The following is a 27,074-nucleotide window of genomic DNA, read 5'->3' as shown; positions in this document are numbered from 1 at the left end:
AATCGTTTTCGAGATATTGCACATTTCTAGTTGGGATCGATCCACCACTGACAAGGTGAACTGTAAAGAGTTGGGATCCCCCACTAACTTGTTTGTTCAGGTTAGGTTATGCTCATTTCTTCCCTTTCTCAATGCTCTGAGACGTAGCAGACATACTAGTACTGGTCAAAGGATAATCAACATGGAAAGAGGTTGCAGCAACGAAGAGTATGAGGGCATGCATTTCATGTATGGTAAAGCCAACAGCAGTGCACTCGAGGCTGCACGCGTGTACCAAGAAGCACTTCCTCGCTAAAGGTAGCCCAACAGGCGCACATTCATAAGGGTACATCAACGCCTTAGAAAACATGTGCGCATTGCACATGGAATTCGAGCAGGTAGGCCCAGAAGCATAACACCTGATGTTGAGGAAAGGGTGAAATAGAACAAAATCCGAGAATTTCGTAATTGCGTGACTCAGTACACGCAAGAGCGTGTATTGAGTCATAGCAGTGTGTGGCGAATTTTACATCGCCAATTATTGTACCCCTACCATATCCAGCTTGTTCAAGGTCTCAGCAATACAGACTACCCTCCCCGATTGCTCCCATAGTCAGTGGCGGATCTTAACAGAAAATGTGCATTATTTCGAAACGGTTAGTTTGCGGTCCGACGTTCACTGGAACTTCATCTTTAAATTATTGACCATCATTTTTGCAACACCCTGTATAATATTTCCATGGCAGATATTAAAAATGTGTTAAGAATGGTGTTATTTTTCACAATTAGATATCTACCACACTTCGAAAAATATTTTACAGAAAATTTTGAAGCCTACATAGGATTAGAGATCCCTACAATTCAATTATTTTGTATTGAAGGTAGTGAAGTGAAAAGTTCGATTCCTTCAATTAGAAAAGGATTAGAGTTGAATTGAAGGATTATATTCCTTCAATTCAAATTAACGCTTGCACATACCTCAAGAGTTCTTGTTTGTTGCTGCAACAGAACATATTAGCAACATGTTCTTAGGGCAGAAACGTCTCAAATGAACGGGCAGCTAATGCCAGGGAAGCGAGCTTAAGTAACTTTCAGGGGTCTGTCAGGGTAGTTAACTATACAAGAACAGTCTTAATTGTTTGTACAGTAATGTCAGAAGTGTTGTCAATAAAATGAGTGAATTCGAACTGCTGGTTAGGACAAGTAACGCTGACATAATAGGACTCACGGAAACGTGATGTCACCCGGAGATAGGGGATGTTGTTTCAGTACGGTATGTATAAAGTAATTAGGAAGGATAAGGAAGGTAGTAGGGGTGGTGGGATCATGCTTCTTATCAAAAGCAGCCTGAGGGCGACGAAAGCTTTCCCGTATTCAGACGTTTCGCATGCTAGTATAGAATCTGTATGGCATGAGATAGTTGGAAGCAAAGGTATAATTGAGAGTGGGAGTAATCTACAGGCCAGGTGATTGTCAAGATTGATGAGAGCCTCTACATGCAAATGATTTGGACAAGTAAGCATCAGTGTCTTATGGGTGATTTTTAATTTGTCTCTAATTGATTGGAGCAAATGGGAAGGAAACTCCACATCGGGGAAAAAGTATAGAGAAAAGAATACTCTAGACCTCATCATCCATGAACCAGATGACATAATAGGACTGACGGTACAGGAACCAGTAGCAGGAAGTGATCACGGAGTTCTACCTTGGTCGATGAAGAGCGAGGTAGTTGGAAAGTAAATTACGACGGATTGAGATGCTACATGGCCTCTAACTAGGTAGATATCTCAGAGTTGGATGAATAATGAAGTTGCCAGATTACTTGAGCAGAAGACTGCATGGAAAAGTTAGAGCAGTGAAAGGTAATTAAGCCTATAACAGCTCATTGATCTGTAATAGTGCCACAGAAGAGGTTAGGCTGGTAAGGCAGATTATGAAAAATCACTAGCAAAGAAGGGGAAGATAAGGAATTCTTCACATATATAAATGCAAAGAAGAGAAGAACAAACAAGATCAGACCCTTATGTAATGGACGTGGGACAGTATTAGATACTCCAGCTGAAGTTGCAGATGAACTCGACAGTTATTTTGCATCAATATTTTACAGAAGAAAAACCCTTTACGTCAATAAGAAATTATGGGAGTGAAGTTGAAAAAAAAATGTAATTAATGATGAAATTTCACATGTTTATTTAATAAAAGCCTTTCCAGCCCACAGGCCAGAAAAGCTCGTGTGGTTGATGGCATCTACCCTATAACCCGGGTTCACAACCTGTGGGGCGCGGTTATTTTTAGTTGCAATTATTTTTATAGGAAATTTCAACACTTATTTCAATATGGCTACAGTGCAATATTTTGCTAGTGGTTGTAATACTGATTTTTGATAAATGAAAGGAAGTTACTTAAGGTCCATCGCATACTTAAAGAATATTAAAAGGCCGCCGTGTTCATACATATTAAACATTTTATATTATTTAAATTATTTGCTATGGCGGGCCTTTAATATTTTTTTCAAATTTCCGCCGGGTCGGACCTTGATTCACTTCCTAAAAGTAAAATATACAAATGCAGTGTTATCATTAGAATTTTATTCTATGTTACAAATAGTAAACTGAAAAAAATATTCACTATGATGCAAAATTCATTTTTGACATCGAAGAAAGATGAATTGCTCTTAACGCAGTTGAAGATCACTCCGTATGTTTTGCTGACGCCGCCATGTTTGCAATGATGTAATTCAATAATATCCGCGCTGGGCCGTCTAATGCAAACTGGGGCGAACTTAGCTTGGCAGTAGTCAACCACCTTTAGTTGGCGGGTTAGCTACTGCTTGCACTTCCTAAAATCTAAAGAGCGTCAGTAGGTCGGCATCAGTCCGTGCTAAATCCGTACCCGTGGAGAAAAAAACGTAAATATTCAGAAGACTATCTAAACTTTGGCTTTAGATAGTCTTGCTTGATCAGCAACCTTGATTAGCAATGGCATAGAGAAGCCACAATGCGTTTTGTGCAATGTCGTTCTTAGTGCTGAATCTATGAAACCTTCAAAACTGAAACGTCACTTAGACAAAGCATTCAGAACATACTAAAAAGGATTTGGAGTTCTTTCGACGCCATGAAACTGGTCTCAGACGTCAGACTTGATCCTACAGGAAGTTTTCAGCAACAGAGCACAGCAGCAGTGCAAGCATCATATGAGGTCGCATTGGAAATTGCCAAACAAAAAAAAAACCTTACATGATTGGAGAAACTGTCATCAAACCCTGCATGTTGAAGGCGAAATTAATTCTTGGGGATACCAGCGAGATAAAGATGCGACAAATATCTCTGTCCAATAACACTATTCAGAGGCGCATTTCAAATATGTCCGTAGATGTGAAAGAGCAGGTTTCGAATGAAATCTGTTTTTTCCATTCTTGTTTTTCAAGTTGATGAATCAACGGACGTAAGTTCATGTTCTGAGTTGCTTGTCTTCGTGAAATATTCATTCAAATGACATCAAAGAAGAGTTCCTGTTTTGTAGTGCACTTGAAACTACTGCAAAAGGCGAAGATATTATGGAGAAGATAAATACCTTTTTTGAAACTGGAGGGGTTTGTACAGATGGAGCACCAGCTATGCTAAGGTCAAAGTCGAGCTTTCAGACAAGAGTGAAAAAACTTGTTCTCCAAGCAAAAGGCATTCACTGCATGATTCACCGATATGCTCCTGCCAGTAAGATTCTTCCAGCTCCTCTGCAAGAGGTACTTGATTCTCTGATCAAAATTGAATTGCATCAAATCTGGAGCTTTCAACACCCGTCTGTTTAAAGAACTCTGTAAAGACATGAATTCAGACCGAAAATTCACGAAAAAGTTTTTTTTTACACTGCTGTACGCTGGTTGTCGAAAGGAAATGTTGTCAATCGTGTCTTTGAGTTCAAAGATGAAACCAAGTTGTTCCTGGAAGTGCAAGGGAAATATGACCTTGTGGCTTACTTTAATGATGAAGTTTGGAAGAAAAGAGTCTGCTTACTTAGCAGACATTTTAGACCAGCTAAATAAGCTGAACCTGAAACTTCAGCTACAGGAAACACATAATCCAATTTCTAGACAATCTTCAGGCATTTGTATCCAAGTTTCAAAATTGGCGTCGGAAAGTAAATCTTAGAAATATTGCCATGTTTGAAAAACTCTGCAGTGTTGGTAATCTGAAGATGAACTGAATGAGAATCTGAAGGAGATTAATCATTGGTCACCTTGAATCGCTTCAAAAGGAATTTCAGCGGTACTTTCCTGAGCTTACAGAAGAAGCTGCATTGGTACGAAACCCATTCTCTGCTTCCCTGAATGTAGCTGTAGCCAGCATTCCCGACGAAATACAGGATGAATTCTTGGATCTGCGGAACGATTCCTCGCCACGTAATTTGTTTTATGAAAAATTGCTGACTCAGTTCTGGTGTGCTATGTATCAGTCCTATCCAAATGTCACCATGCTTGCCTTTGGAGTTTTACTTCCATTTGTCTCTACATATCTCTGCGAGAGTGGATTTTCAATGCTTCTTCATATCAAAACAAAGGCAAGAAACAGACAATGTTGAGGATGATTGAGGTTGGCTTTAACAAACACTCAGCCGCGAATTTTGAAGCTGGTTGCCCAGAAGCAAGTATAACAATCGCATTAAATATTAGGTTAGAATTATATTCTGAAAAATCAATTTTTCAGAATATAATTATTCTATTTTTAATGTAAAACACATTAAAAATAGATTTTTCAGAATATTATAAAATGGGATCACGACTCGAAAAAGATTGGGAAACACTGCATTAACAGCATATCTGAGCGCAGAACAATGAATAGAGTTGATAACAATATGAAATCCAAAACAAGATGAACATTGATATAGACTTAAAAATTAAATTCATATGTACAAAAGAGGTATGCATTGAGTTACCAGTAAACTAAATAATAATTATGTAGTTAGAGAATAAAAAAAATAATAGAACAAATGATAATAATAAACTACAATAATTAGATGAGAGCTAGTCACTTTGCAGTTTAAGAGAAGAGGCAACATGTGGATGGAGTTCATCCGTGGCTGGGAGTTGTTAAAGAAGTCAGTGAGAGAGTCATTTGCTGATTCAGTTTAGTGGACTGAACTTCGAAAAGTCCGTGGTGGCAGAGTCAAGACGAAACAATGTAAGGTTTCTCACTTTTCTACAAAGAGCATTGAAGTTTTTTTTTATGAAAATCCCAAACACGAGAAGTATTAGAACCTATAGTACTTAGTACCGTGCTTGGGTTGGCGGTTGAGAAGATGAAAGAAGATATTTGTTGACATTAGACTTGAACTTCTGTAGACTAATTTTCAGGAAATTCGTACGAAGGAAGGTTGTTCCCGAAAACGGCAGTTGAATGAAGAAACGAGAAAGATGAAAAGTTGGTTCTGTGAGTTTCAAGTTGGACAGTAAATGGAGGTTGGCTGGTGGCGGCAAGTGTTCGAACTATTTTGAAAGAGAAAGCAGGAATTATAGAAGCTAATTCAGAAGAACAGTGCCCATGGAAGTATCTGTAGAAAAGGCATGCAGCAGAAACAGTGCGTCTATGAGGCACCGAGTGGAGAGACTCTGTTAGAGAGGAGTCATTAATTAACCTAACTGCCCTAATCTAGAAGCTGAGAGGTTTTGGGGCACCGCCCCAGATGTGGCATCAATATTCCATGGTAGGGCGGTTTTGCGATTTGTACAGAGTTGAACAGCTGTTTGGAAGAAAAGTAATGCCGAGAACGAAAGAAAAAACAAAGTTTTTTAGATGCAGAGGAAGCAATTTTTGTAATGTGCTTGTGCCAAGAGAATCATTCTTGAATCTCATACTTGATGAGAATCAACCGAAAGAGCAAGCTGGCTTTAGGACAGGATTCTCAACTGTGGATCACCTTCATGTAATATTACAGCTAATGGAGAAAGCAAATGAATATAAAACACCATTATGCCTGGCATTTGTGGATTATGAAAAGTCATTTGACTCCATACATGTTTCGGGCACTGGAAAGACAAGGCATAGATACCCCACATTATGATTTTGAAGAAAATAGGAGAATGCTACCTCCTTTATTAGATTAGACAAAGACAGTAGGAAATTTAAAATTTGAGAAAGGAGTTCGACAAGGAGACAATATCCCCGAAGCTGTTTACTGCTGCCCTTGAGAAAGCTTTCAGACGATTAGACCGGTCTCAGAAAGGAGTCAATGTGAACGGAGAGTACCTAAACCATTTACGACTTGCAGATGACATTGTGGTCATAAGCCACGATCCCAAAGAATTAGAGGAAAATCTTACTCAGTTATGCACAGTTAGTAAGGATTCCGACTAAAGATGAATATGGCTAAAACAAAAGTAATGATGAACAAGTATGCCACAGAAAGGGAAATAATGATTGAAGGAGCAGTAATTGAAAAGGCGAAGTCATACTTATCTGGGACAAGTTATTAGCTGTAATAATGATAAATGGCTGGAAGTCAAGAGAAGAATAAATTTTGGATGGATGGCATTCAGGAAATATAGTCACATACTTAAGCAATATCCCAGTTTGTCTGAAACGTAAAATAATGAACCAATGTATACTCCCCACCATGACTTATGGAAGTGAAACTTGGGCACTCACCAAAAGAGTGGAAAAGAAGCTGAGAACTAAAGGGCGAAGAATGGAACGAATTATATTGGGAATCGGACTGTTAGATAAGAGAAACATGAATTAGGCAGCAAACTGAAGTAAAGGACATTCTTATCAAAACTAAAGAACTAAAATGATCTTGGGCAGGACACATAGCTCGAAGACATGATGACAGACGACTAAGAAAATAACAGAATGGAACCCAAGAGGGGCTAGAAGAAAACCTGGAAGACAAAGGCGCAGATGGATAGATGAAATTCATGAGATTTTGGGTAGTAAATGGATGGCCAGCGCTCAAAACAGAAGGAACTGGAAAGTTGCTGGAGGGGGCCTTCATCCTGCAGTGGATTGAAAATGGCTGATGATGATGTGCCAAGAGAGAGATAGAGATTAAAAGTCAGGGTAATCCCCAAAAGCGATATATCATTTTGCTTAGAAATCGCAGTTTCACCAAAGATAAGCATAGGAGCAGAAGAATTATTTTTGTGAGATATAAGACAAGACTGAGTTTTAGGATTGAATTAAACTAAGTTGTCTTTGCCCCACTGGAGAATTCCCTGGAGATCGGCATTTAAGGAATTGGTAGCGGAACTTCGAGAAGTTGATTGAGCAGGGCTAGGTTTCTTAAAATGGACAGTGAAATGCATTGTGCTAACATCGGCAAAACTATGGATACGATTTCCAGTCATTAATATACAAGAGGAAAAGTGTGGGGTGAAGAAGTGAATCCTGGGGGACACCAGCATTAGTGGAGATGTTAGAAGACAGACGGAGCAATATGGCCTTAGTTGCTAATGCTCCTAAAAACCAAACAAACAAGAAGACAAACAGCCATCTACCATCACCCTCAGTGAGTGACCAAAGAGAAAACTGGATAACCAGTTACAAAAAAAAAAAAACGGTTGGCAAACCATAAGATGGAAGCTTGATTAGAAGACCTTTTATGCCAAACACGATCGAAAGCCTTTGATTTGTCAACAGCAACTGCCTGTGTTTCACCAAAATTTTCTATTGAATTTGTCCATAAACAGGTAAGATAAGCAAGAATATCACCAGTGCATCAACACTTGACGGAATCCATACTGGCGATCGTTGATCAGATGGAAGGTTTCTAGGTAGTTTAAGAGATGGCGGTTAATTGATTTCTTCATTACCTTAGAAAGAGAAGTAATTGCAATAGGACGATAATTGGATGGGAGGGATTTGTCACCCTTTTTAGGACTGGCTGGTTATGAGCAAAATTCCAAGCAGAAGGAAAAACTTTTGGAATAAGAAAGTGAAAAGGCGGCAAAGAACAGGAGTAATTTCAGGAGCACAAATTTTCGGAACAAGTGGAGAAATACCATCAGGACTTTGATCTTTCCTTGTATCAAGATTCGTCAAAATCTTTCTGACATCGTTTTGACGGAAGACCACACGAGGCATTGAATGGAGCGCGTTGGGAATACTGGGACGTGCTTTACCAAGATCATTAATGCATCAGTTGGAAGAAAAATGGGATGCTAGCAGGTCAGCTTTATCCTTAGCTGAAGTGACAACTGAACCATCTGGTTTTGACCAATAGTTGCGGCCAATTTAGCAAGAGACCAGAATACTCGGCTACCATTAGGGCAAGAAGCAAGTTCTCTACTCTTAATCTTCAAATCTAGTTTCGACTGATTAGTAACTGCTTTACAATTGTTGCCAGCTTGGGCAGAAAATGAGACTGAAGAATTGGAAACAACCCAATTACGATATGCAACGTTCTTCTCTTGAATAGCCTTAACACATTTATTGGAAAACCAAGGTTTAGATGAAGAATGAGATTTTAAAGTGGAGTGTGGAATAAAGGATTCCATTCCTACAAGAATAATTTCACTGACACGATCTGAGCAAACGTTGACATCAGAAGTTTTGAAACAGTAATCCGACGAAAGAAAGTTTCTCAGATCCCATTTTTCGTCCTAACGACAAATAACGAGGCTGGGAATGGCCACGAGAGAAGGCTCCATTGGAGAAGATCGATCACCAAGTTGTGATCTGAGGTGCATAGCCGACCACTCGCCTCGACCGTGTACTTAAGTGTTTCTGAGAAAAAACGAAGCATGTTGGCTGCATGGTTGGGATTATCTGGTAAGTAAATGAACAATCTGTGCAAGATCATTAGTAATTGCATAGGACTCAGCACTCCGACCAGCTGGGTTGGTGTGACTAGAAAACAGAAGCCAGCTGGAGTTGTGAACATTAAAATCACCAAGGAAAATTACCTCGCTGTTAGGAAAGTTTGACTGGAGAAAGTCAAGTTGTAAAGAGAGGAAGTCAAAGAGCTCCAAGTGATTAGTGGAGTTGGGAGGACGGTAGAGACAACAGATGAATTTGACACAATGAGGTAGAGATTTTAAGCCAGCGAAAATCGAAAAGTCAAGATTCCAAATTACCAAGTCTCTGACGGAATATCCGAAAGAACGTATGTACAAGTAACACTGTTTGAGGCGAAAGGAATTATACAGCGAATAGTTTGGGCAACTTAGATGAGCAGTAGTTGAATCAACCGATAACTGAGATTCTGTCAGTAAACGTACATGGGTTTGGCAGACTGCGAGTGGAAATGGATGTCGTTGAGATTAGAATTGAGACCACGTATATTTGTGAAATGAAGTAGGAAGTGTTTGGGAGGCTCAGATAAGCTTACTCTATTAGTTTGGGAATTCATGATGTATTTAATAGTAAAAAAAAAAGTGGGCGGGACATGTATGAAGTAATGAAATTTTTGGATAGGGCGTACACATGGTAAGAATATACCCAGATCCTTGACATAATGTGGCCTCGACAATGCCCCCAGCATACACACTACTCTGACTCCCTCCAGTATACACTGGCTGATCCGGAAGCCTCTTAAGAGTTACCAATGGGTTCGGTCCGATGTACTAACTGGCGGCCGGCCTGCTAACACCATTTTAGAGCTATACCTCGAAATGTAAGGAAGATTGGATCTCGTCATGATGTTTATCATAACCTCAAAAGTCATCAGTCATACTGCATGATGGAAGAGGTGGGGAATGGTTGACCGGAACTTAGCTCTGGAGTCTAAACATGGGTTTCACCACTTCAAGCCTCCAGTGTGCAAAGTCGTGGTATTGCACCGGTTGATGAGTCATCTGCCACCTAGTATTGCATGGTAACACAGAGGGCGGCATTTCTCCATGTGGTCTGGGCACCACACCTCGACCCCTGCTTACGTTGGTTTACACCTGGGTGGTCACCCACAGTGTAGTTGTACATGGAGGTTATACCCAGGATTACTAACAGTCCCACCATCGTGAAGGTGCAAGCAGAAGATTTGGCTGTCACAGACCGTCCAGACTTCACCGAAATTGAGTCCACTTGTCTTGAATGTCACCCGAATATCAGTTCTATCAGCGTTTTACATTCCCAGGTAGCAAGTACAGCTTGTCTGACATAACAGAGGGAACGTCTGTGGTGACAACCTCAAGGAAGTTGATTTTACTGATATCAGATGCTTCATAAGTTCCAGTGATTATTTTGGCTAGAAGGGTGATGTCAGCAATAACGCTTTTAGTGCATAGAGGCCTCAAATAAAAGTAATCACACGCGATTCGTAATACACTGAGTGATAAAATAGAGGATTACAGAACGTAAGGTAACGGACAATTTTTTTTTTTTTTTTTTTTTTTTGGACTGCTTCAGTTTTGCTATTCTTTGTGTTAGGATTCCAGATGGGTGTACTGAATTCAAGGATTGGCAGAACAATAGCTTTATAAAGGATAACCGCATATCTGTAGTGTTTGAACTTGTAGATGTTCCTTGAATCCCAGTTGAATGCTTTGCTGGTGAATTTAAGGACATGGGCATCGAATTTAGCACTGCTGGAGAAAAGTCTCCAATTCGCTAACTTGGTCACACCTTTCGATGATCGCAGAGTTAGTGTACTCTGTATTTATTAATTGTGGAGATCTGCAGTATGAGAAAGAGATTACTTTTGCACTTCGAGGGGTTAGCAGCAAGCCATTCAGAGATAGCCACAGAGAGAATTTGAGAGAGCATTGAAGCTGTTGAGAATCGGTAATCTCCTTCACTGCTGAGCTGATTTTAAGATCATCTGCATAGAGAGCAACTTGAACATTGGAGGTGCAGATGAAACACGGAAGATAATTTACGAAAACAATGAAAAGTAGAGGACCTAAGGAGCCTTGAGGTACTCCACTTAGTGGTATAAAATGGTCTGAGTTCACTTGATTGATAACGCTCAAGGAACGATGCGTGATATGGCTGCGTAGCCATAAGATCAAGGGATCACTGATGCCATATAGCTCAAGTTTTTTCAGAAGTTGTTCGTGCGGGACTTTATTAAATGCCTTAGATATATCTGTGTAGACTGCATCAACTTGAAGGTGGTTATCAAGAACTTCAGAGGTGTATTTCCAGAAAGGAAGCAAATTTGTGACTACTGACTTGCCACTGCAGAAACCATGTTGATTCTGATCAATGAAAGACCTGAATAATTCGAAGAGATGTTTGTGTACTGCTGTGTCGAAGAGTTTAAGCCAAGCTGTTTTGCAAGGATATGGGTCTGTAATCAGTTACATCATTTTATCACCTTTTTTTGAAAATTGGAACTATATTTGACTTGCCTAAAGTGTTTAGGATACTTCCCCAGCATGAGAGAACTTGAAGATCCGAACTTTTGAGGGCTTTTAAGGTAGTAACAGTCGTTTTTTCAAAATAAGCCTTGAATGTCATCTGGACCTCTAGTATAGCCATTTCTCATGCTTTTTAATGCCGACTTTAAATCTTCATCTGTGATTAGAGGTTGATGAAGATATCATCTTTAACAGGTGTGAAGTCAGGAAACGAGGCAGGTCTTTTTCATTCTTGGGAAGAGAAAAGACGCAGGGGCCTAAGTTTGGTGAATAAGGAGGGTAGGGGCCGATTGTCACGTTGTTGGATACCACAGTGAGATATGTGTGGGCCGACGCGTTGTCATGATGAAGGACCCAGTTCTTTGTGCGCCACTTCTCTGGACGTTTCCTCATGACGGCTTCCCTTAACCGCCTCAGTACGTTGTAGTAGAACTTTGCGTTGAGGGTCTGGCCAGGAGTGATGAATTCCTTAGGGATAATCTCGTCAATGTCCAAAAAACAGATCAGCAGGGACTTTAAATTGCTCCTCACTTGTCCGGTTTTCTTCGGTCGGGACGAAGATGGGCTATTCCCCCTGGGATGATTGTTGCTTGGTTTCTGGGTCATACCCATATACATAACTCTCGTCACCAGTGACGACCGTAGAAACGAAGTTTTGATTACTCCTGGCCCATCCTTGAAGATCTCTAACTTCCATGCGATGCTGCTTTTGGTCTCCACTCAGTAACCGTGACACGAACTTGACCGCAATCCTCATGTTCAACTCGTCTGACAAAATCCTCTGGCACGTGCCGTACGACAGTCTTACAATACCACAAATGTCGTGGATGGTCTTCACGGATCGCCACAACCAACTCAGATCGATATGTGGAAACGTTGAAAAAGTTTAAAGCCCACATACGTAGAATGCGACCTGACAAAAGCCTTAATGACGTTCTTCTCCATGACAGCACTACCCCCACACAAGTCTGCGCACAATTGAGGCCATTGCAAAACCGGGGTGCACTGTTCTTCACCCACTTTCATAGCCCGGATCTTGCACCTTCCGACGATCACTTCTTCGGCCTGCTGAAGGATGCACTCCGTGGATCCTTTTTGCGGTTGACGACCAGCTCAAGAACAGTGTTCGCGAAACCCTCCGGAGCAAGAGTAAGAACTTTTAGAGGGTTGGAATACAGCGTGTGACTCAGATGGCGGAAATGCATAGAAATTATGGGGAATTTGTCGAAAAATAAATATTTATTAATGATTGAGGGTGAATTGATGTAAAAGGCATAGTTGTAGAAATTAAATTTTCCTGAGTAAAAAAAATAGCCGGCATTTACTTTCGTGCTCCTCGTAGTAAGCTATTTTGACACAGTTATTGCATGGATTTAGGGAATAATTTCAACATAGTTTATTTGTATTTTAACAAAGCATTTGACTGGGTCCCTCATGAGAGCTTACTGTATGAGCTTGAACAGGTTGAAATTACTGGTAAGATTCTAAGATGGATTGCTGGGTGTTCGTCACCTTGCTTCTTCAAGATGACATGAACAGACTTCAAAGATGGACAGAGGTGGCAACTATGGTTTAATGCTGCTAACTGCAAAGTCTTACACTTGGGGAATAGCAACCCACAAATAAATTACCCACTTGGTGGTGTTGAATTAAAAACAGTGGAAGAAGAAAGGGATTTGGGAGTTACGATGCGAACAGAAATGAAGTTTTCTGAACAGTGTAAACAGGCAGCCAGGAAAGCCCAAGGTGTCTTATCGATGATTTATCGAAAATTATCCTATAGAGATAGGAGGTCATAATCCCACTGTATAAAACAATTGTAAGACCACATTTGGAATACTTCGTTCAAGTATGGAAACCTCATCTGAAAAAAAGACATTGAGCTTCTTGAAAAGGTCTAGAGATGGGCAATTCGAATGGTGAGATCAACAGAAGGACGACCGGATGAGGAAAGACTCCGATTATGTGGGCTACACAGCTTGGCAGCCATGCACCTCAAAGGAGACCTGATTGAGGTTTGCAAAGCTCAGAGGGATTAGTAAAATGAAAGAAGGTGGCATTCTCATTGTTCTTTTTTTTTTTTTGTAGTTGTTGGCGCATAGGCTTCTGTGGCCATAATGCACCTCCCAAGGTTTTTGCAGTACTTTGATCCAAGCCCGAGGCGGGAATCGAACCCGCGACCTTTGGTTTGCCAGGCAGGCACTTTGCCTGCCTGGCAAACCACCCGGCTAGCCCGGTCGGCTCTCATTGTTCTAAAGAATTCTAGAACTAGGGTTCATAAATTAAAATAACGGGGGGTTGAGGTTTACATTATATTTGTAGCTTTCTTTTAGCCAGCCAGTCGTTGATTGCTGGAATTAGTTGCTCTCGCAGGTAGTTGAGGCTGACAATTTGAGTAAATTCAAAGGTCAATTGGATAGTTATTTGTGTGGGGAGGGAAAGCATATAATTTTTTTTTTTTTTTTTTTTTTTTGCCAATTCGAAAAAAGCCTGTGGCTTACTTGGTGTGATCACAAAGTTCGTGAACTGATTTGCACCTTTAAACTGTGGTATCTTAGCGAGTCGTGACTTCACAACTTTGGGAGACACGTCTGTTCGTAGCTTGGCGGACACGTTATTTTTAGCCTCTGTATTTTTGTTTCAGAACTATGGACTTGTTTCGTGCTAAAAGTGCTATTTGTTACCCAATGGATAATTACAACCTGAAGATTTTGTTGGCAAGCAGTTTTGTTGTTGAGGGCTTTTTTTAATATTATTTTTTTTATTATGAAAACTACAAACACGAGAGGTAGGTATTAGAACCTATAGTACTTAGGACCGTGCATGGATTGGAAGTTGAGAAGACTTAAGAAGATATTTGGGACTTAAGACTTGAACTTCTGTAGACTAATTTCAAGAAATACATATGAAGGAAGGTTGTTCCAGAAAACGGCAGTTGGATGAATAAACGAGGAAGATTTGTAAAATAATAAGAAGTTTACCTCAGTATAGTACGTAGAACACTTCCGTATGATACTCTCCAGAAATTAAAACGAAAAAATCGAAAAACTTACATTAGAGTAACAAATAATTAATAAATAATTAAAAATCAATTTAATACAATTTAAAAAAGAATTTAACGAAAAATGCAAAACGATTTTCCTTCCTGAAGCTGCCAACCCTTTTCGACCGTATGTCGTGATCACAGGAATGAAAATTACCAAATAGGATTGAGTATGAACCTTAAATAGGGATTTTGTCTTCGCGCATGCGCGTAAAAGCCCATGAATCGGAGATGAGATACCGCCAACGAACAATAACAGAATTTTCGTGTAATTTAATTTCTACGGTTTCTGCAATTGTCGCGTATAATTACGTTGGATAGAACTATGGTATTTTGGCATCGTTAAATAAAAGTTTTTCGTTAACGGCGTGAAAGGCTAATTCTGACGCTGCTGAAGGAGAAGCACGAACTGAGGCCGCATGTTAATTAACACGAATACTCAAAGGAAACGCGTCGAACCTTGGTAAGATGATTCACAATCACAGCAAGAATTGTATACCAGGTCATTAATTTGTGTTGTGAACGAGGAAAGGACAGAGTGGATTGTTCAGTATAGTAATTTTCGTATTGGCCTGGCCACAATTTTAAGTTCGGTATCTTTGAAGAATCTTAAGCTGTTTGTGCCATTGTTCAACATATAGGACAGAAATAAAGTATTTTTTGATATTACTTTATTCATTGGTGTAATATTTTGCATCCTATCCTTAGATTGCATCCTAATTCGGTTTATTATAGCGAGGGGATAACCCCTGTTTAAGAATCTGCTAGTTAATATTTGTATTTCTGAGCCCAAAGCAGATTCTGTCGTTGAATATTTGTAGGCATTTAGAAATTGATTAAAGATAATCGATCTTTTGTAGGTTTTCGATAGATATTAAACTGGATTTTATGCGAGTCACGAGTAAGCATGAAATTTAGAAAATTTAATGACTTTGTAGCCGTATCCTCCCTTTCCAATGTAAATTTGAATCCAGAATGAATATTGTTAAACGAATGTAAAAGGACTTGGACAGTACTACTATCAGTAATAACTAGAATATCGTCTAAATACCTCCCATAGCAGGTGATACGGGATCGAAAAGGCGTCAAATATATATGCCAATCGTTGAGAGATTGAGCATATACATATATTGAGAAACTTCTTTTATTATTTTACAAATATTGATATCAACGTAGAATGTATTGAGCATTATAGCTCTGGTTCATACTATCCAAACGAGGAAGAAGAAAATTTAGTTCTGTGAGTTGGAAGTTGGACAGTAAATGGATGTTGACTGGTGGCGACACGTGTTCGAATCGTTTCCAAACAGAGCGGGAATTATAGAAGCCAATTCAGAAGAACAGTGCCCATGGAAGTATCTGTAGAAAAGGCATGCAGCAGAAACAGTACTTCTGAGACAGCGAGCGGAGAAACTGTTAGAAATTAGTCGTTAATTAACCTAACTTCTCTCTTCTGAATGGAATCTAGAAGCCTGGGAGAGGTTTTGGGACACCGCCCCAGTTTTGGGAACAATATTCCATGGTAGGCTTGTGCCAAAAGAGATTAGCAGTCAGGGTAATCCCCAAAAGAGATATATATCATTTTACCTAGAAATTGGAGTGTCACCGAAGATAAGCATAGGAGCAGAAGAATCCTTTTTTGCAAGAAATAAGACGAGTGAGTTTTAGGATTGAAATCAACTAAGTTGTCTTTGCCCCACTGGAGAATTACCTGGAGATCGGCATTTAAGGAATTGGTAGCAGATTTTCGAGAAGTTGAAGCTGATTGAGCAGGACAACGTTTCTCAAAATGGAAAGTGGAATGCAATGTGCTATCATCAGCAAAACTGTGGATTGGATTTCCGGTCAATGGAAAAGGACATTAATATACAAGAGGAAAAGAGTGGGGGAAAGAACATGGAAAGAACTTCTCCACTAATGCTGGGGTCCCATGGAGGGACACCAGCATTAGTGGAGAAGTTAGAAGACAGTCATCTACCATCACCCTCAGTGAGCGGTCAGAGAGAACTGGATAACCAATTTCAAAAAACAGTTGGTAAACCATAAGATGGAAGCTTGTTTAGAATGTCTTCATGCCAAACAAGGTTGAAAGCCTTTGAGATGTCAAGAGCAACTGCTTGTATTTCACTGAACTTTTCCATTTAATTTGTCTATAAATGGGTAACATAAGCCGGAATATCGCCAATGGATGGACACTGACGAATCCATACTGGCGATGTTAATCAAACGGAAGGTTTCTAGCTAGTTTAAGAGTTAGCGGTGAATTGATTTCTCCATTGCTTTAGAAAGATTAGAAGTAATTGCAATGGGACGATAATTGGATGGGAATGACCCTTGGAACTGGCTGGATATGAGCGAATTTCCAAGCAGAAGGAAAAACACTTTTGGAATAAGAAAGCGAAAAAACCTGCAAAGAACAGGAGTAAGTTCAAGAGCACAGGTTTTGGGAACAAGTGGAGAAATACCACTAGGACCTGGAGCTTTCTGACAAAATCCTTTTGGCTGAAGACCACAGGAGCCATTGAATGGAGCGTGTTGGGAATGGTGGTAGTTGTTTTACCAAGATCATTAATACAGGAGTTGGAAGAAAAATGGCATGTAGCAGGTCGGCTTTGTAATTGGCTGAAGTGACAATAGAACCATCTGGTTTTGACAGAGTTGGGAGAAGAGATGGGCAAAAGTTGCAGCCAATAGCTTTGGCAAGAAACCAGAATGCTCGGCTACCAATTAGGGCAACAAGCAAGTTTTCTACTCGGCCTGTTCAAAATCTAGTTCGGACTGATTAATAACTGCTTTAAAATTGTTCCCAGCTTTGTAGGCAGAAAATGAAACTGAAGAATTGGAAATAAGCCAATTACGATATGCAACGTTCTTCTCTTGAACAGCCTTAGCACATTTATTGGAAAACAAGGTTTAGATAAAGAAGGAGATTTTAAGGTGGAATAAAGGATTCCATTCCTACAAGAATAATTTCACTGACACGATCTGAGCAAACTTTGACATCAGAAGTTTTGAAACAGTAATCCGACGAAGTAAAATAAATTTCTCAGATCCCATTTTTCGTCCTAATTTCAAACAACGAGGCTGGGAATGGGCACGAGAGAAGGCCCGATTGGAGAAGAGTTTGTTAGTTATTTGGTTTTTAGGAGCATTAGCAACTAAGGCCATATTGCTCAGGGATATGCGGTGGTCATTCCCTGACCTTTCCGCATCCTCCGTATTTGGTGGTGACGGGCGCGAACCCCGGTCTAATCAAGAAGCGTGTGCTACGCACCGCTGCTCCTTCCCACCTGGCTACGGAGGCGCCACATTGGAGAAGATCCATCACCAAGTTGTAATCTGAGGTGCATAGCCGACCACTCGCCTCGACCGTGTACTTAAGTGTTTGTGAGTAAAAGCCAATCATATTGGCTGCATGTTTAGGATTATCTGGTAAGTAAATGAACAATCTGTGCAAGGTCATTAGTAATTGCAAAGGTCTCATCTCGACCAGTTGAGTCCATGTGACTAGAAAAAGAAAGCCAGCTGAAGTTGTGAAAATTTTAAATCACCAGGAAATTTGCCTCACTGTTAGGAAAGTTTGACTGGAGAAGGTGAAGTTTCAAACAGAGGAACTCAGAGTTCCAAGTGATTAGTGAAGTTGGTAGAACGATAGAGGCAAAAGATGAATTTGACAGAATGTGGTGGAGAAATTTTAAGTCGGAGAAGATCGAAAAGAGGAGATTCCAAATTACTGACTCTGACTGGGAATATCAGAACGGACATATGTAAAAGTACCACCTTTTGAAGCGAAGGAAATCGAACAGCGAAAAATTCGGACAACTATAATGAGCAGTGGTTGAATTAACTGATAACTGGGATTCTGTTAGAAAGTGTATGCGGTTTGGCTAACTATAAGCGGAAATGGACATCATTGAGATTAGTACTGAGACCACGTATATTTGTGAAATGAACAAGGAAGTGTTTGGGAGGTTTAGATCTTTTTGCAGAATAAGTTTATTCTGTGAGTTTGACAATTCATGGCGTATTCAGTAGTAAGAAAAGGTGGGAGACATGCTGTATGAAGTAATGAAATTTTGTATATGGCTTACACATGGTAAGAATATACCCAGCTCTTTGCCAAAACTTGGCCTCGACAATGCTTTCCCCCCACATACTTGAATTCCCTCCAGTCACTATCTGGCAGAGTAGAGGTAGCAAGATTATGCACTAGCTGATTCAGAAGTCTCCTATAGAATTACAAAAGGTTCGGTCTGGTGGACTAGCGACCGGCTTGTGAACAGCGTTTTAGAGCTGTACCCTCGAAATGTAAGGAAGATTGAATCTTGGCATGATGTCGATTATAACCTCAAAAGACATCCATCATATTGCATGATGGAAGAGATGGGAAAGGGTTTGCCAAATTTTTGCTCTCGAAACTAAACATGGGTTCCACCACTTCAAGTCTCCATTAAGTGAAGTGGTATTGCACTGGTTGATTAGAGTCATCGAACAAGTTGAAGGCCAGTTTCTGGCTCTCTGCAAGAGCACAGGTCTGAAGGTGCCAAACCCAACTGGTGGCTCCTCTACCTCAAGCCATGTCTGTTTCTTGAGGTAGAGCCATGTCAACCCGCAAACCCAAAATGCAGCCACTGATTTCGTTATCGGTTCACAATCTGAATGGAGCAAATAAAGGCGTGCAAATGATGCAATTTCCAGGTGGTTTCCAACTGATCATAAAAGTTGTCTCCGTTTGATGGCAAATCAAGTACAGGCCCTGCCGGGGACGACCGGACGCCAGTAATTTGTTGGGGAATTCCTTTCTTCAGAGTGAATCTCGGAGAAGACATGGCCACTAGCAGGTTTGCAGGCATCTTGCCCACAAGTACACAGTGCTTCAGTGGCACAGTTCAGCAAGCCCTGGTGATGCGAAGAAGAGCAAAACGCTGAGTAGAGAGGATCTGGTGGACGTGAGTGTTCAGCACTCCCTCCCCAAGCTCCAGCCGTGTGAATCAGGGATAAAAACATTGTCATGAAGGGAGTGGAGGACTCCCTCCTTTATGCCCCAGTCCACAAGTGACTCGCTGGAGCCTAGCATATACTTGCTTCACCCTCTGTCGAATGTAGTTGGCATATGCCATTGAGCTCAGCTGCTGCTCAAGGCCAACACCAGGATATATATAGTCTTTCTCACCAGCCGAAGTGAGAAATCCGTGGGCCTACAAGCAGGTGGCCACGACCAGCGAGGTGTCCGCTCAGGAGCATGGCCACGGACGTATGCATGGAAACATGCAGAATAGCCCAGGATAACAGTTAAGTCAAGCAGGCAGCCTCCCCGTCTTCGAGCTCATTGCGTCAGCTTCCGTCACAAATAACACAAGCTAACCTACAATTAGCTACGAGTTGTGCTCTCAACATTATGCACCACCAGGTATTCATCTAGAGCCCAGTTCCAAAGTGTGGCCAAGAACTGAACTGTTAGGGCAGCCCCTCTCTCTCTCTCTCTCTCTCTCTCTCCCTCCCCCCATAGGCCTGATCTGGTCTGTGTATGGTGTCTTTACAACTTCCTCCTGCCTGTGATGGAAATAATCTTTCAGAAGACAGTAAAGATTGCCAGGATAGAGGGACGCTCTAGTCCTGCGAAGGAACTGTCCTACCACAGGGAATGAAACGTCCCTGTGAAAGTCCACGAACATCCCCGGTCGATATATCCTTGGCTTGTTAAAAAGTCCAAGTCAAGATGTCATTAATGGCATCCTCCAAGATTCCATCCATCAATGGCATTTTCCAAGAGGAGCCACTCCTGAAGTCAAACTATTTATCACATCCTCGACTCCAGGCATCATAGTGTGACACCAGACTCTCATGACCAGACATTCCATCCACTTTACCTTAAATAGGTAGCAAAAGTTATTGGTCGATGCTAATGTAGTTCTTTCATCGGCCTTTCCAGCTCTTGAAAATGACCCTCAACACTCCCATCCTTCCAAAATGGAGGGAATACTCCTTCTGCAAGGCAACAGTTGGAAAAAAAAAAAAAAAAAGACAAGCTTAGTGTACCCTCTTGATTATCACTGCTTGTAAAATGCCCAGTCCTGGAGCTTCACCATTTTCAGTTGCTTGTAGAGCCATATCGAGCTCATCGGGAGAGAAGGGAGGCTTGCTCCCTTCACATTAATGTCAACTTATCATTAATGATAAGTAACTGTTCATTATCTGTATTGTTCTTGAAAAACAGATTGGGAAAACGAATCAGCCCATCCTAAGGTTTCAGCTAACCTCGTTACATTAGATCTTTTCGGTAACTCTTGTATAAATAGAGGACCTGGGATCATCCCATCTTCTATCTCGTACAAAATTCCACCAGGAAGTCTTAAGTTCAGTGATTCTCTTGGTATATGTCCTTCGGTTTTGTTGAAATTGTCTCTTGAGTTCAAATATACTTGCAAAAGTGTAATTTCTGCAAGTTTTTTTTTTTTTTTTTTTAATTCAGTGGTCTGATGATACCATTCATATGCCAACTTAGGAGTCTTAGGCGATCGGTAGCCATAGCATGGATACTTCGACTGGGCGCCTATCCGTAGGCCACTACAGATGAGAAGTCCTTGAATCGTGATCTTGGAAACACCGCTGGTCGTCGTCCCCCCTGATTAAAATCCATGATCAGCCCTTTTCACCATTTTCCTTTATCAGTTCGCAGACAGCCTGCTTTCACTACGACCACTGATGAGGCGACTGCATCGCCCCTGGCCCGGCCACTGCTGTTCTCTCCGCTATTAGTCCACTCTTGGAACATCTTAATTACAGCATTCCGCGAACGGCCTACAGGATTAGCAGGTTCTATAAAAAAAAAATAAATAAATAAATAAAAAATAATCCCTTTTTTTCAAAGTCCATCTGATCAAGTCCTGGCATATGTCGATCAACTAAATTCGTGTGGACCGCATGCCACGATCCTGCAATATCACAATTTCCTGGTACTCCCCACGACACGTCCGATTTTACTGTACAGTAAAATGATTCTCACTTTTTCTGAAGGAAGTTTATTTTTACAGACTAACAATTTGGACAGCACTCGTGTTATAACGGAGAGTTGGGGTTGGGGAACTCAGAGTACCTATTTGTTCACAATCGAGGAAAACTCACTGATTTTAATACCTTTAATTTTTTTTTTTTTTTTTTTCTCTCCTACAGATATCAAATTATGCCCTGATTTCCATGTACTGTTTGGCAAGGCTTCTCTTCAAAATGGATTTGGTAAGTAAAAACGTTAATTTTTATTATTTGCACATTGCTTTCCAAGCAATCATTATTTTCAGTAAATGAGAGATTCACAATTCATGTGTTTACTCGGTAAGTTTTTATTCTCTTTCTCTATAAACAAACTCTGACAGTTAATGAAACTGGTCAGATTCATTAACCTCTAATTAAGAGATCCATTCGATTATTAGTCAAGTAATGCTATCTGAATTTAATTTATTTATGTACTTCTAGAAATTTCCCTGCGGTAGTATTACTGTGAATGGCATTGATGCTGCCATGAAAGGAAATACATGGGCTCATCGCTTTAAGCTGAGAAGTATTTATTATTATTATTTTTTTTCATCTGCACGAGATGGAGAATTAATAAGCAAGAATTAATAAACCAACCTGCATTGGTTGTAGTTAGGTATATTAAAGATTCTATTACAAACATTATTCTACTAAATCATGTCCATGGTGGTCACGAGATTTAGCATTGCAACGTAGATTGGTGTATCGTGCTAGGAGGCAATTTCATCGGCATCGAGACACTGGCCTCGCAATGAGGTTGCTAGATTACATCAAGAATACATAGCACTGAAAAATGATTACAGAAGAGGAATAACAATTCGTAAGAGAAACATGGAAATTATTCGTCCAAGCGTCGAGGAATTCAAATCTATGGGGACTCTTGTATAGAATTGCAAGAGACAAGCTACACAATTCTCATGTTTTAATACTGTGCGTACAAGTTGGACAAAAACAATAGGATTGATGGATTCCATTGAAGCTATAATTGATAAACTATTCCCACAAGATGATTCCTGGAAAGATACGTCAAATCAGACTTAAATAAGAAGAGAAAATTCTTTACATATAAATCAGTTAACTGTGGAGCCATTGACACTTAATGAATTAGCATATGTAATTGGTAAACTAAATTTAAGAAATGTCCAGGATATGATTTTGATAATGAATTTATAGCACGGTTTTATAAATTGTTTCCGCAGTTATTACTACTACTATATAACAAATGTCTTGCAGATGGATATTTTCTACCAGATTGGAAGGTAGCTTTATTGAAGCTAATCAAAAAGCCTGGTAAACCGCTCTCAGATCCTGGATCCTACTGGCCAATAGCCCTTCCAGCTAACCATGGCAAGTTGCTGGAAAGGTTGATGGTTCTGCGCATTACGCAGTTTATAGAGCAGCGTGGGATGATATCGAGAGTTCTGCTTCAAAGTATGAATTAGCAATTTTTGTGGATTTTCAGGGTGCCTTTAACTAACTATGGCGGGAAGCTGCTTTTGCTCAGTTGAGAGTAGCTGGTTGTTCTCAAGAATTATATACTATTTATTGTTTGGAAGTTATTTTAGTGACAGATACGTAATTGTTAAATCTAAAACCTTTTATATTAAAAAGCAGGTTTATCGTGGTTGTCACCAAGGTGCGGTCTTAGGTCCTTTCATATGGAACCTTGTCTTGCAAAATTGGTTAGCTCGCTCTTTTTCCAACTGTACGAAAATATCTTTTGCCGATAATTTAACAATTATAGTGGCTGGGAGTTCCAGGAATAGTCTTGAACATAATGCCGATTGACTGATTTGCATCTCTGGGCACAAAACTATAAGTTAACTATTAATCCGTATAAAACTAAAATGATGTTTTTTAAAAGCAAATTGGACACTGGTCGACCTCCACCAATAAAGTTAAACGATATTCAGCTACCTATGACATCTGAAGCTAAATATATAGTAATAGATTATAAACAAATTTTTTTCCACATCTAAAATATTTAGGAACTAAAGTAAAAAAAAGTTCTCTGGTGCTGTTATTCGTGTTTCTAAGTCTGACTGGGGTTTATCCCGCAAGACTCCTTATATTATAAGGCAGTATTTCTCCACATGACACCATATGCAGCAGGCGCTTGGTTTAATCATGCTGTGTTGGTGAAGTTCCAAGAAAAACAACTCTATACAAAGATCAATGCTTCTCAGCATGTTGATACTGCAGCAATTCAGGTGTTGGCCTTGACTATTCCTTTGGACTTGTTCCTGATATACCGAGGACTATATTATCGGATTAAGAAGATACCCGCTACGTTTCATAGCATTACAATTGATATTCGGGTAGATCTTAAAAGGGAAAAGAAGCGGTGTATAAAGGAGATAATTAACCTTTGGCAAACAAGATAGGACACTGGAACTGCGGGAAAGATGACAGTTATTTCTTCCTGAGGTGAGGTTTCGGTTTACGACTGGGTTGGAGTTGCTATATATAATAGCAGGCCATGGCTCATTGAATGAGAAACTATTTGCTCTAGGATTAACAAATACCGAATTGTGTTTTTGTAGAGCCAAGGAAAATTGGCTTCGCATTTTGTGTGAATGTAATATTTATGATAGTGCGTGATCAATAATTAGTGATCTCCTGGTGAGTGTGATTCCTGGACAAGCGTTTCATCTCTTGATGGAACGAGATAAACTTCAGCTGTTACAAACCTTTGCTAAAGCTGCATTTGATCTAAGAAGTATGCTTCCACAGTTAAGAACTGGTTTAACTTTGGATAATTAACTGTGATTAATATAGTATTTGTAGTTACTGGTGGCGAGTTTTTTTATTTATTTATTTTTAACTCTGGAGTGGGTCCCCAGAGTTTTTATTATTATTTAAAATTTTTTTATTTTCATTTTGTCTCAAACTGAGCCTAAGGCGCCCCATCTACTGGAACTGGCCCACCTTCCCGCGGTGTGGATGAGTATCTGGAAGCAGCCTTCCCGGTGATTGCTGCTTCTAGGTAGCACATCACAACATACATAAAATGCACAAACATGACACTACTCCAAGTCTGGCCTAGTTTACAGAGTCTGTTAAAACCTAGAGTAATAAAAGGCGGATTTGAACTGACGTTCTAGGAGCTGCCTTAACAATAGCCGAGTTCCATTGATGATGAGGGACAGTAGAAACACTGAGGTTCGCCGTCGGGAGGGCTTGAGGGATCAGCTGGGCTGGATCCTAAGTCTTCAAATAGGCCTCTGGGGTTGGGTATATTCATACTGATTTTTAGCGTTTCTCACCAAAACCATTGAAGTAAAAACGAAAACCAAAATCTTAAAAAGCTTTATATTTAAATTTACAGTAGATCAAACAAAATAAATGTGATTATACAAATAAAATGTTACTGATAATAAAATACTGAATTAAGATAGTAATGATGATAGTTATGACTATCTTAATTCAGTATTTTATTATCAGTAACATTTTATTTGTATGATCACATTTATTTTGTTTGATCTACTGTAAATTTATTGTAAATTTAAATATAAAGCTTTTTAAGATTTTTGGTTTTCGTTTTTACTTCAATGGTTGGTGAGAAACGATAAAAATCATAGTATGGATCCTAAGTTATTTTCATATTTCGTCTGCTTTTTCTTTGATTGCCTGTGATTTATACAACAAGGGCCCTTCCACGAGTCGATCGCTGCCTGTGACATCTTTTTCCAGTTCGCTGTTGACATATCTATGCATTTAATGCAGTACACAAGACCGCATTGCATTGAAGGAAGTCTTTGCATTTTTTTTTTTTTTTTTTTTGCACAATTGGCAAATAATTTGCACTTGCGGAGCCATTGTGATTAACAATAAGTACACAATTTCTTTTGAGATTAAACAATAAAAAAATATACAAAGTATGAGATATACAACACAGAATTATTGCTGTCTGAAATAATTTTGTACTAAACGTGAACTTTAGTTAATTCTTCAGAATTCATTACAATTCATTCAAAGAGAAGATCGGCTGAGCAATTAAAATTCTTCGTTAGAGACTGGCACCTGTTTTATATTTTTCAGATTCTTTAGATCTGGATATTGTCTCTCACATGTCATTAGTTCAAGGCATTATCAAATTTTCACCAATAGTGTGGGCCTCTTCTTGATGAGCATGCTTTAGATCAATTTCACTGAGGCTTCTAATAATTCTTTTTCACGACTTACATATATAGAATTCAATGAAGTCTCTTTCTTATAATTAAAAAGACGGGATTTTCTGTTCTCTGAGTAGAATCAAACTGTCTTTGTTCCTCTTACTAAAAAGTTATCCATGATTGGACAGTGTGAAATACAATTAAAAATAGTTATGCAGATAAACCACCACGTAGCTCCAGCAGAAACTCGCCACACAAAGCATTTCTGGGACTTGTATCTACTGTACATCCGTATTTTTAATAGGGGGAAATAGCAAAATTGGCTTTCTAATAATTTTTGTAAACAGGACTCGTCAGTGAACAAGTACTGTAAACATCCAGTTTCTTCCCTCATATAGAGATACAATAAGAGTATTTTGGTGGAACACTTGACATCTTTTCGTTGACTAGAAGTTACACTTAGGACAGCAAAAACTGCTAAGGGCTAAACTATACATATTCATGAAGTGATGATTAGACCGGGGTTCGAGCCCGTCACCACCAAATACGGAGGATGCGGAAAGGTAGGGGAATGACCACCGCATATCCCTGAGCAATATGGCCTTAGTTGCTAATGCTCCTAAAAAACATAAGAATCATGAAGTGATTTTTAGAGAAATAATGACTTTGCTTCGGCACTGATAGTCTGGACAGTTTGGCTCTGGATTTCGTTTTCTCAAAATACAATAAATTCTAGGGCATCAGAAATATAAATACACAATCAAATCAACAAAATTTTTCAATTAGCTGATAAATATTTTACTGAACTATGCACATTAAAATCTGCCATCTTGGATGCCACGACCAAGTTATCCCGGTTGTGAACCATGGGCTTATATGATATGAATAATAAAAAAAAATTTTCGAATTTTTATTAGCCCGATTTTAATAAAAATTTGGAAAAGTTAGACATTATTCTAAAATTGCCAAATATAAAATTTCATGATAATCCATACATTAGAGGCGAGTTTACTGTTTGTCCACCTGTAACGACTTTCCTCCTAGCAAATGTATTTTTATGAAACTATATTTGGCTCCTTTAGATTTGTCGAGCCAACTCCAATTCCATTAAAACCTAGTTAATATAAACCTAGCAGTTTTCATTATTTTTTTTTTTTTTATCCATCTGTATATTGTTGTTGGATTGCAGGTGGCCCAATTTTAATGAAATTTTGGATGGCTTGTCAAATTTTTCTAAAAAAAAAAAAAAAAGCCCGATCTAAAATTTCATGAAAATGCAAGTTATTACAAGTGGACAGACAAGCAGATGGATGGACATGAGTAGTATCAGAGGGGGATATGAACCGATTATCAGTATGGTAGTTTTGGCCATCTTGTGGGAAGGGGAAAAATGTGTTGCCAGATGCCATTTTGTTTTCATTTTTTTGACAGATGTCATTAGTGGTATTTTCTGAATTTCATTTTCAATTTTATTTTTACCTTGAGCTGGTCTCTAACTTGGGTTGGCATGCTTGGCGACATATCCTCTTGGCTGACTGGTCCTCTGGTATTGGAAGCTTAGATGTTGCCTTTGAATATATCAGTTGTGACATCAAAAGCAGGACTTTGAATATGT

General features: G+C 39.5%; 1 protein-coding gene across 6 annotated transcripts in view; it reads left to right on the top strand.

The window, feature by feature from the left end:
• LOC150089020 (uncharacterized) overlaps positions 1-27,074 on the top strand; it is a 291,242-nt gene that overhangs the window by 5,736 nt on the left and 258,432 nt on the right. For all 6 annotated transcript variants that reach the window (XM_090371014.1, XM_090371013.1, XM_090371012.1 and 3 more), the window contains exon 2: positions 21,486-21,548. Coding sequence is in view for 2 of the 6 variants with exons in the window: in XM_090371013.1 (XP_090227139.1) it covers positions 21,510-21,548 (39 nt within the window). In the remaining 4 variants the exon portion in view is untranslated. The remainder of the gene's footprint in view (positions 1-21,485; positions 21,549-27,074) is intronic.

The sequence above is a fragment of the Mastigoproctus giganteus genome, chromosome 3 (genome assembly GCF_048544385.1).
Source record: "Mastigoproctus giganteus isolate SK-2022 chromosome 3, ASM4854438v1, whole genome shotgun sequence".
In the NCBI taxonomy this organism is placed as follows: domain Eukaryota; kingdom Metazoa; phylum Arthropoda; class Arachnida; order Uropygi; family Thelyphonidae; genus Mastigoproctus; species Mastigoproctus giganteus.
The sequence above is the reverse complement of the archived record's forward strand: the minus strand, read 5'-3'. Positions and strand labels throughout refer to the sequence as shown.